We start from the raw sequence: 13,570 nt of genomic DNA on the forward strand, positions 1-13,570 counted from the left end.
GTTACCAACCAAATCATTTGTGCCTACTACTAATACCAACTCTTTTGTTTGTTACTCCTTTTATCCAATGCTTCAATCATCCTGCTCATTCTACACCAGAAAACAAACCTTGTGTACCTTTTCACTCACCAAACCTCTAATTATTGAAATCTCCATATAGGCACGCTCTTGAATCATTCAATATCTCTTTCAAAAAGCCATCTTTGTCCCATTTTTCCTTACATTTCCATGCAAATCTGTAGTTCTCTTTAGTTCATTCGTCATACACCTAATATCTTGCTTCATCTTTATCAACTCTGCTTTCATCTCTTCAATTACTTTCTTACTGCCATTTATGTCAGTCACATTTTCACTACCTTATGCATCTGTTGTCTTACTACTCACTGCCAATTATGTCCACTGTATATTTAAGCATTAATATACTTATCCTTATCCAGAAATTGTGATAATACATCTTTGATAACTAATTAAATTGCAAAACATTTTGCAATTTGTGAGAATATCTCATCTTCGAATGTTTAAAAAAGTCTGTAGGGCATTAAGGCATTACAGATGGAGTTAGTTGTAGCTGATCAATTCTGTAACAGTATTTGTGAAAATGAAAACTACAGTATGGTGCAAAAAAAAATAAATAAAACCAGTACTAAATTTTCTGTGCTATACCGTACATCCCAAAATGAAAAAACAAATTTATAATTTCAAAATTCTTTTTATTTTTCAACATAATCTCCCTTAAGACTAATACATTTATTCCAGTGATGCTCCAGTGCCATTATCCTATCCATGTAGTGGCTCTCAGTAAGATCTGCAAAATACCCTCTACAGCTGCAATCACCTCTTGATTCAAAGAAAAACGCTGACCAGCAATGAAGAGCTTTACTATTATTATTATTATATCACACCTCCAGGGAGTCCAAAGACTTATCGAGGGAGGGAGAGCATCAACTCTACAACTCAATGTCTTACTACTGCGCCAACCTTCGTCATCTAACACCAACGCTGTCTACTGCCGACTATCATCACTAATGCTTTCACAGACAATCACAAACATCCATGCCCATGGCAGGATTCGAACCCGCAGCCTTTTGGCTGGAGAGCAGATACGCTAACCACTCGGCCATCCAGGTGGACTGGATGGCCAAGTGGTTCATTATGTGACACTTCCAGGGAGTTCCAAATACTCATCCTCATCAAGGAAGAGTGTTTGCCAACAGCATCAAGTGATTGATCCCCTTCCAGTACTAATTGTGCTCAAACCTTGCTAAGCTTTAGTTTTGGGAAGAGATAGAAGCCAGAGGAGGAGCAAATCTGGGGAAATGGGTGGATGTTCCAACAATTCATAGTGCAGATCCTTTAATTTTCCCATTGCCAAAACACCTATGTGGGCAAGTGCATTGTCCTGATGAAAGATGATTTTCTTTCTTCTGCAAATGGGTCTTTTCTCATGAATTTTTTCATCTAGTCTGGTTAAAAGATCGGAATAATATTCCCCAGTTATTGTTGTACCCTTTTCAAAATAATTAATAAACAAAATGCCCTTAGCATCCCAAAACAATGATGCCATGACCTTTCCTGCTGATGGAACCGACTTTGTCCTCTTTGGAGCTGAACAACCAGCTTCTGTCCACTATTTTGACTCTTCTTGGATTCTGGTGTGTAATGGTGAATCAAAGTTTCATCCATAGTAATAAATCGATGCACAAAATCAGTTTCATTCTTTTTAAAACATTCCAAGCACTGTTCAGAGATTTTCATGTGACAGCATTTTTGATCTGCTGTGAGCAAGCATGGCACCCATCTTGCACAAAGCTTTTTCATTTGCAATTCTTCAAGCAAAATATATCCTACACATTCTTTTGAATGGCTATAGTCTCAGCAGTTTCATGCAGTTTGACTCGCTGGTCATCCAATACCATATCGTGCACTTGATCAACGATTTCTGATGTTGTTACACTTTTTGGACATCCTTCACATGGACCATCTTCAAGACTGGTACGGCCACGTTTAAACTCGGCAGCCCATTTCTTAATTGTCAAAAATGCAGGAGAAGAGTTCCCATAAACTTTTATGAACTTCGAAGGAATTTCTTTTGCCATTATACCTTCTTTTACAAAGAATTTTATAACCACACGATACTCAATTTTATCCATTTAAAGGGATACAGACAACACATTTGCTTCTGACAGCTGTATAAAACAAACTACTTGATAGAATGACTTGCAATTTCACATGGATGCTTAAGACAGATGTACCAACTTAGAAAAAAAATCTTGCTGATAGTATTGCCATCTATGGTTGAAGCCAAGAACTTTTCAGACCACCCTTGTATACACTCAGGTCTCTTTTTATGCGGATTTGAAGTTATGCGGTGCATGCCCACAGATACGAGACCTTTCGACACCTCTGCGCATGTCAATACAAGGAGAATCCATTCCGATAATAGGGTAATCCAGTGTTTCTCAAACCTTTCCAACAACGGAAACACTTCACAAATCGTGAAATTTTCATGGAACACCTTGGTTATTTTGTAATGTATGCATTAATAATTAATTGTTAATTCAGCTGATTTTTATTATTAATTAATAATTAATTAAATTTGGCCCAATGGAGAAAAAAAAAGCACCAAAGAAAAGAAATTTCTTTGGAAATGAAAATTGCAATTTTAGATCGCTTGGCAAAAGGAGAGGGATCTACGGTGATTGGTAAACGTTTTAATTTAGGCAAATCTACTATAAGAGCAATTAAAAAGAATGAAGTCGCAATAAGAAAATCTGTGATTTCTGGCACAAAACTAAGTGCCAAATTATCATCGTACTCAAGAGATGCTTTATTAGAAAACATGGAACGAGCGCTCATAATTTGGATTGAAGAATTAACTCAAAGAAGAATTCCTATAAGTGGTTATTTATTTAAATAAAAAGGTCTTCGGTTTTTATGAACAGATAAAGCAATTGGAGCCATCTACTTCCGCTTCCCAGGCTGATAAAAAATTTTGGGCTAGCAAAGGATGGTAAACCGGTTTTTAAAAAGGAATGCACTTCATAATGTGAAGATTACAGGTGAAGTTGCAGCAGCCAAAAATTTTCAAGAGAAGTTAGCCAAAATTATTTTCCCAATCAATTGTTTAACGCTGATGAAACAGGATTGTTTTGGAAGAAAATGCCTAGTCGAACTTGCATCGCAAAGTCTGAGGAAAAAGCAAGTGGGTTTAAAGCAAGCAAAGATCGAGTAACGTTGTTATTTTGTAGCAATGCATCAGGAGATCGAATGCTGAAACACCTCCTAGTAAATCGATTTCTAAGACCACATGCTCTAAAAGGCAAATATCTAAAACAGCTACCTGTACATTGAATGGCTAATACAAAGGCCTGGGTAACAACTGTTGTATTTACTGAATGGTTCAATAATTGCTTTGTACCAGAAATGGAAACTTACATGAAGCAAAAAGCTCTCGATTTTAAAGTTTTATTAATTGCTGACAAGGTACCAAGTCATCCGCATTTAGAACATCCAAATGTGTGCAGGTACTGTTTTTTTCACCCAATACAACAAGCATTATTCAGCTATTAGATCAAGGCATAATTGCTACTTTTAAAAAATATTACATTAAGAACACTTTTAAATTTATATTGGATAAACTAGAAAATGAATCATTAACATTAACTGACGTTTGAAAAAATTTTCTATTTTGGACTGCTTAAATCATGTTGCATCTGCTATCGCTGAAATAAGACCACAAATTTTAAATGCTTGCTGGAAAGCACCTTGGCCTGGATGTAGTGCAAACATCTACATTATCAGATGAAATCATTACATTGGCACATGAAATTAGTGGAGAAGGTTTTGATACATTTAGTCAGAACGATGTAGATGAATTGCTTGTGGATAATGCCTTAAGTGATGATGATATTATTGGATATCGATTAACTTTAGATATTGTCGAAGATCCAAAAAACGATAGTGAAGAGGAAGAAAAACTTGCCCCCCTCACTGCAAATATAATTCAAGAAGGTCTTGAACTGTGCAATAAACTGGAAAATCATTTTCTAGTTAATGACACAAATTCTGAACGAGCCTTTAAATTCCAACATAAGTTGAAGAACTGTATGTCTGGATATAGCGAGCTATATAAAAATTAGTGAAATCAGCATCATAAAGTTTAATCACTGATTACATTGTCAGAAGAAAAAAATCAGCACAGAACGAGGGTGAAGCTAATTCTGTTTTTGAAGAACTATTGCTTTACCATACAGATCTGATGCGCTGACTATCTCTTCTGGTGATGAAAGTGACTTTGCACCAGTCCGCAAATGTTGCCGAATATTGTCTAATAGTGATGATAATTCTGTTGACAAAAAAAAAAAAGTTTTCAATAAAATTAAATGAATCAAGCTTTAAAACAAACTTACTCATTCTTATTTTACTGAATTTTCATAAACTTTTTTTATGCGATTTTAGGTTTATTTTAATTCATTGCTTCACTTTTATGCGGTTTTAGAAAATTATGGAGCATATCCCTGATTTTTCAACGTAAGTTTAGGCCTTTTTTGTGCAATTTTTTATACGTAGTTTTCTGTGGAACGTATCAACCGCATAAAAAGAGACCCGACTGTATATATGTATACATACAGATGCATAAAAATTCATTTAATTTTGCAACTTTTAATGTACAATATAATGTAAAAATATGTTATTAATGAAGTTTTTCTTTTGTTTTCTTTCTTTTTATTATTTTTTTTTTCTCCCCATGCTCAGTATTAGAAAGAATAAAAACAGCCCTCCAAAGAGCAGATCTTGAACTCTTACATGAACTGGTACTAGAAGGGCATGGTAAATATTTAATTGGCAAAACATCTTGGAACGAAGATGTTCGTCACTACTTAAAAAGTATACCAATTCAAATTGTAAGTACTGAAATTCTGTTTCTCTGGAAAATTTACAAAAGTAATAAATTGTGATGGAGAAATTGAGTTATAATTCTTTTGAAATATTTATATATTTCAGAGACTCTGTACAGTATGTCTGCTTAATCATGAAACCCTGGGACTACTAAGTTAAGGATGTGTGGTTTCATCTTATCATAACTTCAAGTGGTATAACAGTAACTTCATACCCAATCATGAAGTAAATTCACAACTGGGCTACTAAGGCAATTGATGTTAAGTCATTAGTCTCCATATACAGTAGTGAAGTTACTTCACATTCAAAATTTGTTTGCTTACACTTGGATAAAGGATGAAACCAAGAATATAATTTCTTGGTATCTTTAATTTATAGTATACCAAAGTTGAAAAACTTTCAACATCTACCTCTAACCCAGAGTATTTTAGTAATAAGGTGTGACACCTTTTGACTACTTGTATATGACTTCTGCATTACTTCAACCTTGGTATCACTTCTGATCCCTACTGATGAGACCTCAATAAAGCTTGAAACTGGTCTGGATAGTGATCCCTCCCCTAATGCATAGCATTATGGGATACTATGGCAACTGATGTGAAGTCATTAGCCTCAATATATAAATAGCCCAGTCATGAAGTTACTTCACATCAGAAATTTGATGATGATAGTAATATTATTATTACTATTATTCAACTTTTAAATAATAGAAACTGGTCATCATGTTGGAGGCTTAATGGATTGTACACAGCACTCAGAAAGGATTAAAACAGAATTCAATACTTCCTATATTTCGTCTCAGTCACTGAGATATCTTCAGGGATTACAAAAAAAAACTAATGTAACATCTACAAATACCACACAATACTAAGCCCAACCACGTGGGTGACTCTAAAGTCCTATCTAGGTGGAGTGCCCTCTAAGGGCAGTTGTAAGTGGCCTGGAATGTAAGGTGGGATCTCTGATGATAAGTGTTTCCCAAATCTTAGGAAGCTTAATGCAACCATATTTATTAAGATTTGGTTGATTTCTGAGAGTTGCTGCTGATTCTAAAAATAGCCTCTCTTTTTTGAATTTGCTGTGGTGGAGCATCCTGGCTGACCATGCCTTGGACACAACCCACAGGTTCTCATGGAAAAAACCACCATGCTCCACCACAGCAAATTCAAAAAAGAGAGGCTATTTTTAGAATCAGCAGCAACTCTTAGAAATCAACCAAATCATAATAAATACAGTTGAATTAAGCTTCCTAAGATTTGGGAAACACTTATCATCAGAGATCCCGCCTTACATTCCAGGCCACCTACAACCGCCCTTAGAGGGCACTCCACCTAGATAGGGCTTAAGAGTCACCCACGTGGTCGGGCTTAGTATCATCATCAATATTAAATTCCTGCCATGTACCCTCAAGGGGTGTACAGGATATTATGACAGTACTACATGAAAAAATTACATCATTACTAACTTCCTATCTACAATTTTCCTCCAAATCAGTCTGTTACTTGTCAAGACTCCAACATTATCAGATCTTATATTTCTATCGTCTAAGGCACTTTGTACCATATCAATCCACCTATATCTTGGTCTTCCTCTGGATCGTTTTCCTGCCAACCTGGCAGAGAACACTTGTTTTGCTAATCTTTCCTCTCCCATTCTATTTAAGTGATCATACCACCTGAGATTAGCTCTGCTAATGCATTCCTAAATGCTGACAATGTCAAGTTCTTTCCTAATATCCTCATTTTTAATATGATATTGCCATTGATGCCATCTGTTCATGCCTCTAATCTTTCTCAGGACTCTCATATCTGCGGTCTCTGGTCTTTGGTCAAGTGTTTTACTTCTGACCCAGCTCTCAGATCCATAAGTTAAAACTGGTTTGAACACTGTCTTGTATACAGCTAATTTAGTGTTCTGACTAATTTCTCTCTTATTCCATATGAATTTATTCAATTGACTTCCCACCATACCAGCTTTGATGATTCTGTTGTCTATTTCTATATTTAATTTACCATCTTCAGTAAAAATCGTGCCTAAATAGCTGAAATGTTTTACTTGTTCCACAGGTTCTCCATTCACAACACAGTTGACATTTTCAATGATTCTGCCTATTTTCATTGTCTTTGTCTTTTTATTGCTGACCTTCATACCATACCTATTACAACAGCTATTCAATTTAGTCAGAGAATCTTGCAGACTTGTAGCGGATTTATTTAGAAGTATAACATCATCCGCATAAAGCAAAGAGCTGACATTAACATCCCCAATTTTGATATCAGGTTTAATACCACTTTCCTTCATAATGTGATCCATATAGATAATGAATAACAGAGGGGATAATGTACATCCTTGTCTCACACCAGATTTAACATTAAACCATCTTCCTGTACTTCCTTCAATTCTAACTGCTGACTTACAACTCAAATAAAGACTAAGTATTGCTTGATATAATGCCCCATTGACACCATATAACTGCAGCGTATTGAATAGCTTCTCTCTTGGCACCTTGTCATATGCCTTTTCCAAATCGACAAAACTTAAATACAGATCTTTGTTATATTCCCATGCTTTCTCGACTATTTGTCGTAAAGTGAAGATCTGATCCTGACAGCCTCTATTTGGCCTGAATCCAGCTTGTTCTTCATCAAGCTTTTCTTCCACAATTCTTCTCAACCGTTTCTCAAGTATACTTGCATAGATCTTGCCAGGAACACTCAGTAGGGAAATACCTCCGTAATTCTCACATTCAGTTTTATTTCCCTTTTTATATATGGGTACTATGAGAGCTCTACTCCAATCATCGGGAATTCATCCCTCTGTCCAGGCTTTCTGAACTATGCAGTGCAGCCACTGTAAGACTTTTATACCACCATACTTCAGCATTTCTGGTCGAATATCATCTACTCCTGCTGCCTTTCCACATTTCAAGCCTTTGATGGCTTTTTCTACTTCAAGTATGGATATGTATTCCTGACTGCATGCCTGGTCAGTGTTTTTTTATCACTGTGCTGTCATCACTGCTTGTTTCATTTAGCAGTTTTTCAAAGTAATTACTCCATACTTCAAGGATGTCTTTTTCTCCTGTTTTCATGTCACCTTTATCATCTCTAACTCCTTTCACAGCACGCTTTCCTCCATTCCTAAGTTTCTTCAACAACCTCCAGAATATTTTGCCACCTTCTTGATATTTATTTTCTATATTCTTGCCAAAGTCCTCCCATGACTTTTGTTTAGCTAGTTTTACACACTGTTTAGCTTTCTTACATTTGTCTCTGTATTCTGTAAGAGTAAAAGCTGACTTATTTGCCAGGAACTTTTGATATGCTTTCTTCTTTTCCTTCACTGCCTCTTTAACTTCCTGTGTCCACCAGGGAGTTCTGATTTTTTTATCCTTGCACACAACCTCACCACATGCCTCTCTGGCAGAATCAATCAATGTTTTCTTCAGAGTTTGCCACTGAATCCCCCCCACCCCCCCCCCCCCCCACCCCCCCCCCCCCCCACCCCCCCCCCCCCCCACCCCCCCCCCCCCCCACCCCCCCCCCCCCCCACCCCCCCCCCCCCCCACCCCCCCCCCCCCCCACCCCCCCCCCCCCCCACCCCCCCCCCCCCCCACCCCCCCCCCCCCCCACCCCCCCCCCCCCCCACCCCCCCCCCCCCCCACCCCCCCCCCCCCCCACCCCCCCCCCCCCCCACCCCCCCCCCCCCCCACCCCCCCCCCCCCCCACCCCCCCCCCCCCCCACCCCCCCCCCCCCCCACCCCCCCCCCCCCCCACCCCCCCCCCCCCCCACCCCCCCCCCCCCCCACCCCCCCCCCCCCCCACCCCCCCCCCCCCCCACCCCCCCCCCCCCCCACCCCCCCCCCCCCCCACCCCCCCCCCCCCCCACCCCCCCCCCCCCCCACCCCCCCCCCCCCCCACCCCCCCCCCCCCCCACCCCCCCCCCCCCCCACCCCCCCCCCCAAAATTGGAAGGGATCACTATTTAGTCTTGAGCAGGATAAAATTGAATTTCATATTGAAAAGAATAACATGTAAGAAAGTTTTAAAGCGAACAAAAGTTGAGCAGCTCTCAGATGTGAACTGGAGACTAAAATACAGAAAGATTATTGAAAAGAAAATGAAAGAGTTTGAGAACAGGAATCAAACCTTGGAGATTCAGTGGCAAACTCTGAAGAAAACATTGATTGATTCTGCCAGAGAGGCATGTGGTGAGGTTGTGTGCAAGGATAAAAAAATCAGAACTCCCTGGTGGACACAGGAAGTTAAAGAGGCAGTGAAGGAAAAGAAGAAAGCATATCAAAAGTTCCTGGCAAATAAGTCAGCTTTTACTCTTACAGAATACAGAGACAAATGTAAGAAAGCTAAACAGTGTGTAAAACTAGCTAAACAAAAGTCATGGGAGGACTTTGGCAAGAATATAGAAAATAAATATCAAGAAGGTGGCAAAATATTCTGGAGGTTGTTGAAGAAACTTAGGAATGGAGGAAAGTGTGCTGTGAAAGGAGTTAGAGATGATAAAGGTGACATGAAAACAGGAGAAAAAGACATCCTTGAAGTATGGAGTAATTACTTTGAAAAACTGCTAAATGAAACAAGCAGTGATGACAGCACAGTGATAAAAAAACACTGACCAGGCATGCAGTCAGGAATACATATCCATACTTGAAGTAGAAAAAGCCATCAAAGGCTTGAAATGTGGAAAGGCAGCAGGAGTAGATGATATTCGACCAGAAATGCTGAAGTATGGTGGTATAAAAGTCTTACAGTGGCTGCACTGCATAGTTCAGAAAGCCTGGACAGAGGGATGAATTCCCGATGATTGGAGTAGAGCTCTCATAGTACCCATATATAAAAAGGGAAATAAAACTGAATGTGAGAATTACGGAGGTATTTCCCTACTGAGTGTTCCTGGCAAGATCTATGCAAGTATACTTGAGAAACGGTTGAGAAGAATTGTGGAAGAAAAGCTTGATGAAGAACAAGCTGGATTCAGGCCAAATAGAGGCTGTCAGGATCAGATCTTCACTTTACGACAAATAGTCGAGAAAGCATGGGAATATAACAAAGATCTGTATTTAAGTTTTGTCGATTTGGAAAAGGCATATGACAAGGTGCCAAGAGAGAAGCTATTCAATACGCTGCAGTTATATGGTGTCAATGGGGCATTATATCAAGCAATACTTAGTCTTTATTTGAGTTGTAAGTCAGCAGTTAGAATTGAAGGAAGTACAGGAAGATGGTTTAATGTTAAATCTGGTGTGAGACAAGGATGTACATTATCCCCTCTGTTATTCATTATCTATATGGATCACATTATGAAGGAAAGTGGTATTAAACCTGATATCAAAATTGGGGATGTTAATGTCAGCTCTTTGCTTTATGCGGATGATGTTATACTTCTAAATAAATCCGCTACAAGTCTGCAAGATTCTCTGACTAAATTGAATAGCTGTTGTAATAGGTATGGTATGAAGGTCAGCAATAAAAAGACAAAGACAATGAAAATAGGCAGAATCATTGAAAATGTCAACTGTGTTGTGAATGGAGAACCTGTGGAACAAGTAAAACATTTCAGCTATTTAGGCACGATTTTTACTGAAGATGGTAAATTAAATATAGAAATAGACAACAGAATCATCAAAGCTGGTATGGTGGGAAGTCAATTGAATAAATTCATATGGAATAAGAGAGAAATTAGTCAGAACACTAAATTAGCTGTATACAAGACAGTGTTCAAACCAGTTTTAACTTATGGATCTGAGAGCTGGGTCAGAAGTAAAACACTTGACCAAAGACCAGAGACCGCAGATATGAGAGTCCTGAGAAAGATTAGAGGCATGAACAGATGGCATCAATGGCAATATCATATTAAAAATGAGGATATTAGGAAAGAACTTGACATTGTCAGCATTTAGGAATGCATTAGCAGAGCTAATCTCAGGTGGTATGATCACTTAAATAGAATGGGAGAGGAAAGATTAGCAAAACAAGTGTTCTCTGCCAGGTTGGCAGGAAAACGATCCAGAGGAAGACCAAGATATAGGTGGATTGATATGGTACAAAGTGCCTTAGACGATAGAAATATAAGATCTGATAATGTTGGAGTCTTGACAAGTAACAGACTGATTTGGAGGAAAATTGTAGATAGGAAGTTAGTAATGATGTAATTTTTTCATGTAGTACTGTCATAATATCCTGTACACCCCTTGAGGGTACATGGCAGGAATTTAATATTGATGATGATACTAAGCCCGACCACGTGGGTGACTCTTAAGCCCTATCTAGGTGGAGTGCCCTCTAAGGGCGGTTGTAGGTGGCCTGGAATGTAAGGCGGGATCTCTGATGATAAGTGTTTCCCAAATCTTAGGAAGCTTAATTCAACTGTATTTATTATGATTTGGTTGATTTCTAAGAGTTGCTGCTGATTCTAAAAATAGCCTCTCTTTTTTGAATTTGCTGTGGTGGAGCATGGTGGTTTTTTCCATGAGATCCTGTGGGTTGTGTCCAAGGCATGGTCAGCCAGGATGCTCCACCACAGCAAATTCAAAAAAGAGAGGCTATTTTTTGAATTTGCTCACAGTTTCCTTTCGTAACTTCCAGGGATGGCCTCTTGTCATCACTCTTTCCCGCTGTTCAACCAAGTGAAAGAACTCCCCAGTGTCAACCCTGTAACCACCTCTCAACAGTTTAAAAGTCTCAATCATATCACCTCTCCTTCTTCTATCCGCCAAACTCTGCAGTCCACATTCCCTCAGCCGATTCTAATAACTATCCTTGTACAGTCCTGAGAACATCTTTGTCATCCATCTTTGTATCTTTTCCACAGTTAATTTATCCCCTTCAAATCCTGGGGACCAAATCTGAGAACAATAATCCAAGTGTGGTATGATCAGAGACTTATACAACGGAATGATAACTGTTTTATCTCTGCAGGTCAGTGTCCTTCTCATAATTGCAGCAATCCTCTGTGTTACCTTCACCACCTTTGCAATATGTCCCCTAAACTTCAGGTTTCTATCAATCATCAACTCCAGATCTCTTGTCTCCCCAACTTCCTCCAGTATAACTCCTCCCATAGAATATGCAGAGTCCCATCGATGTTTCCTAAACCTCAAGACCTTACATTTTGCTGCATTAAACCGACACTCCCCATTCATTTGCCCATCTATCTAGCTTATTCAAATCCTCTTGCAGGGCTACCACATCTGCACTATTACTAATAATCCTTCCCAGCTTCGCATCATCCGCAAACAACTGAATATCCCCTTGCAATCCACTGACAATGTCATTGATATAAAGGTTAAACAATATAGGTCTCAGTACTGAGCCCTTTGGGACCCCACTTGTAATTCTCTGCTTCCTTGAAATTGCCCCACCAACACAACTCTCTGATACACTCCCCACAACAAGAGAAGAAATTCTAAATGACTCACTAACACAATCATGAATACACCACATAAATATACGTGCTCCTATGAACACATATATGTCATTGTTAATCACCGCTAAATTAGCTGACCACTAATTTATCACAACTTCATTCCCCAAGACCACCATTAATTTCCCTACATGCTATAAAATCCCACCAACTGCACGCTACTATCATAACAAAAAGCATCACTGATAACTTTGTAAAAGACACACACACTGGAACAAGCTACTTACTATAAATGATCCAATAACTTTATAAGACAGCCCCAAATTTCAGTTTACAGAAATATGCAGAAGAGCAATAAAACACCAAAGAAACAGGAGGCGTGCACTAAATAATCCATGGATAAATGAGGACAACCTTAACAGCATTGCAATAAAAGACATTCTATGGAATTGAGTAAAAAAAAAAATAATCCAACAATATTCACCTACAAACATTGTACAAAAACACAAGAAACCAATTAACAACTAAAATTAGAAGTGCAAAAAGACAATATTACTTTCAGAAATTTGCAGAATACAGTGCCAAAGAAATATGGTCTGAACTTAATGAACTATGAACTATTAACCCAAAAAAGGAAAACCTCGCCACAAGATTTTATCAAAAACTTCCGTGAAGAGAAGAACCAAAAGGAACTAGCACAATCATTTAACTACACCTTCACAAATAGCATCACACAACTCAAAAAAAAAAAAAAAAAGATACCTTCCCCATTATGCCAAAACATAAAACTATTAATCCAAGATCAACAGTAAACTATGTCCACCTGTATCCCAATTGGAACTGAAAGATGCTCTCTCATAATTAAAGCAAAAGACAACACCAGGAATTGACAAAATCAAAATCAGAGACCTCCTAACATATTTTGAACAACTAAATCCTGTACTTCTGAAACTTGTGAACATGATATTCGACACTGACACTATTCCCAAACAACTAAAAACCGCTGTTACACCTATCTATAAACAAGGAAAAAAGAAATGACAATCACAGCTGCAGACCAATAGCTAACCTCCCTGTCATCTGTAAACTTCTGGAAAAAGTAATGCACACAACACTACAAACTAATTACAGAAATATAGTTTCATCTCACAAAAGCAATAAGATTTCCAGAAAATGGAGAGCCAACCATGTTATTAGAGGACAATACAAATGAACTAAATAAAGCGCTTGAAAAAAACAAATTTGCTATCCTCATACTCTTGATCTTACCAAAGCTTCTGAAAAACTTGATG

General features: G+C 38.5%; 2 protein-coding genes across 3 annotated transcripts in view; one reads left to right on the forward strand and one right to left on the reverse strand.

Moving 5' to 3' along the window:
* The window catches only part of LOC150109861 (uncharacterized), a 391,072-nt gene that overhangs the window by 137,203 nt on the left and 240,299 nt on the right, over nucleotides 1-13,570 (reverse strand). The gene's annotated exons all lie outside the window — the stretch shown is intronic.
* Nucleotides 1-13,570, forward strand: part of LOC150109862 (uncharacterized) — a 244,348-nt gene that overhangs the window by 108,438 nt on the left and 122,340 nt on the right. The window contains exon 16 of the mRNA XM_090396070.1: nucleotides 4,756-4,904. Within this exon, the coding sequence (XP_090252196.1) occupies nucleotides 4,756-4,904 (149 nt within the window). The remainder of the gene's footprint in view (nucleotides 1-4,755; nucleotides 4,905-13,570) is intronic.

The sequence above is a fragment of the Typopeltis vanoorti genome, chromosome 1 (assembly GCF_054136105.1).
Source record: "Typopeltis vanoorti isolate ZY-2024b chromosome 1, IOZ_Tvanoo_1.0, whole genome shotgun sequence".
Lineage (NCBI taxonomy): Eukaryota > Metazoa > Arthropoda > Arachnida > Uropygi > Thelyphonidae > Typopeltis > Typopeltis vanoorti.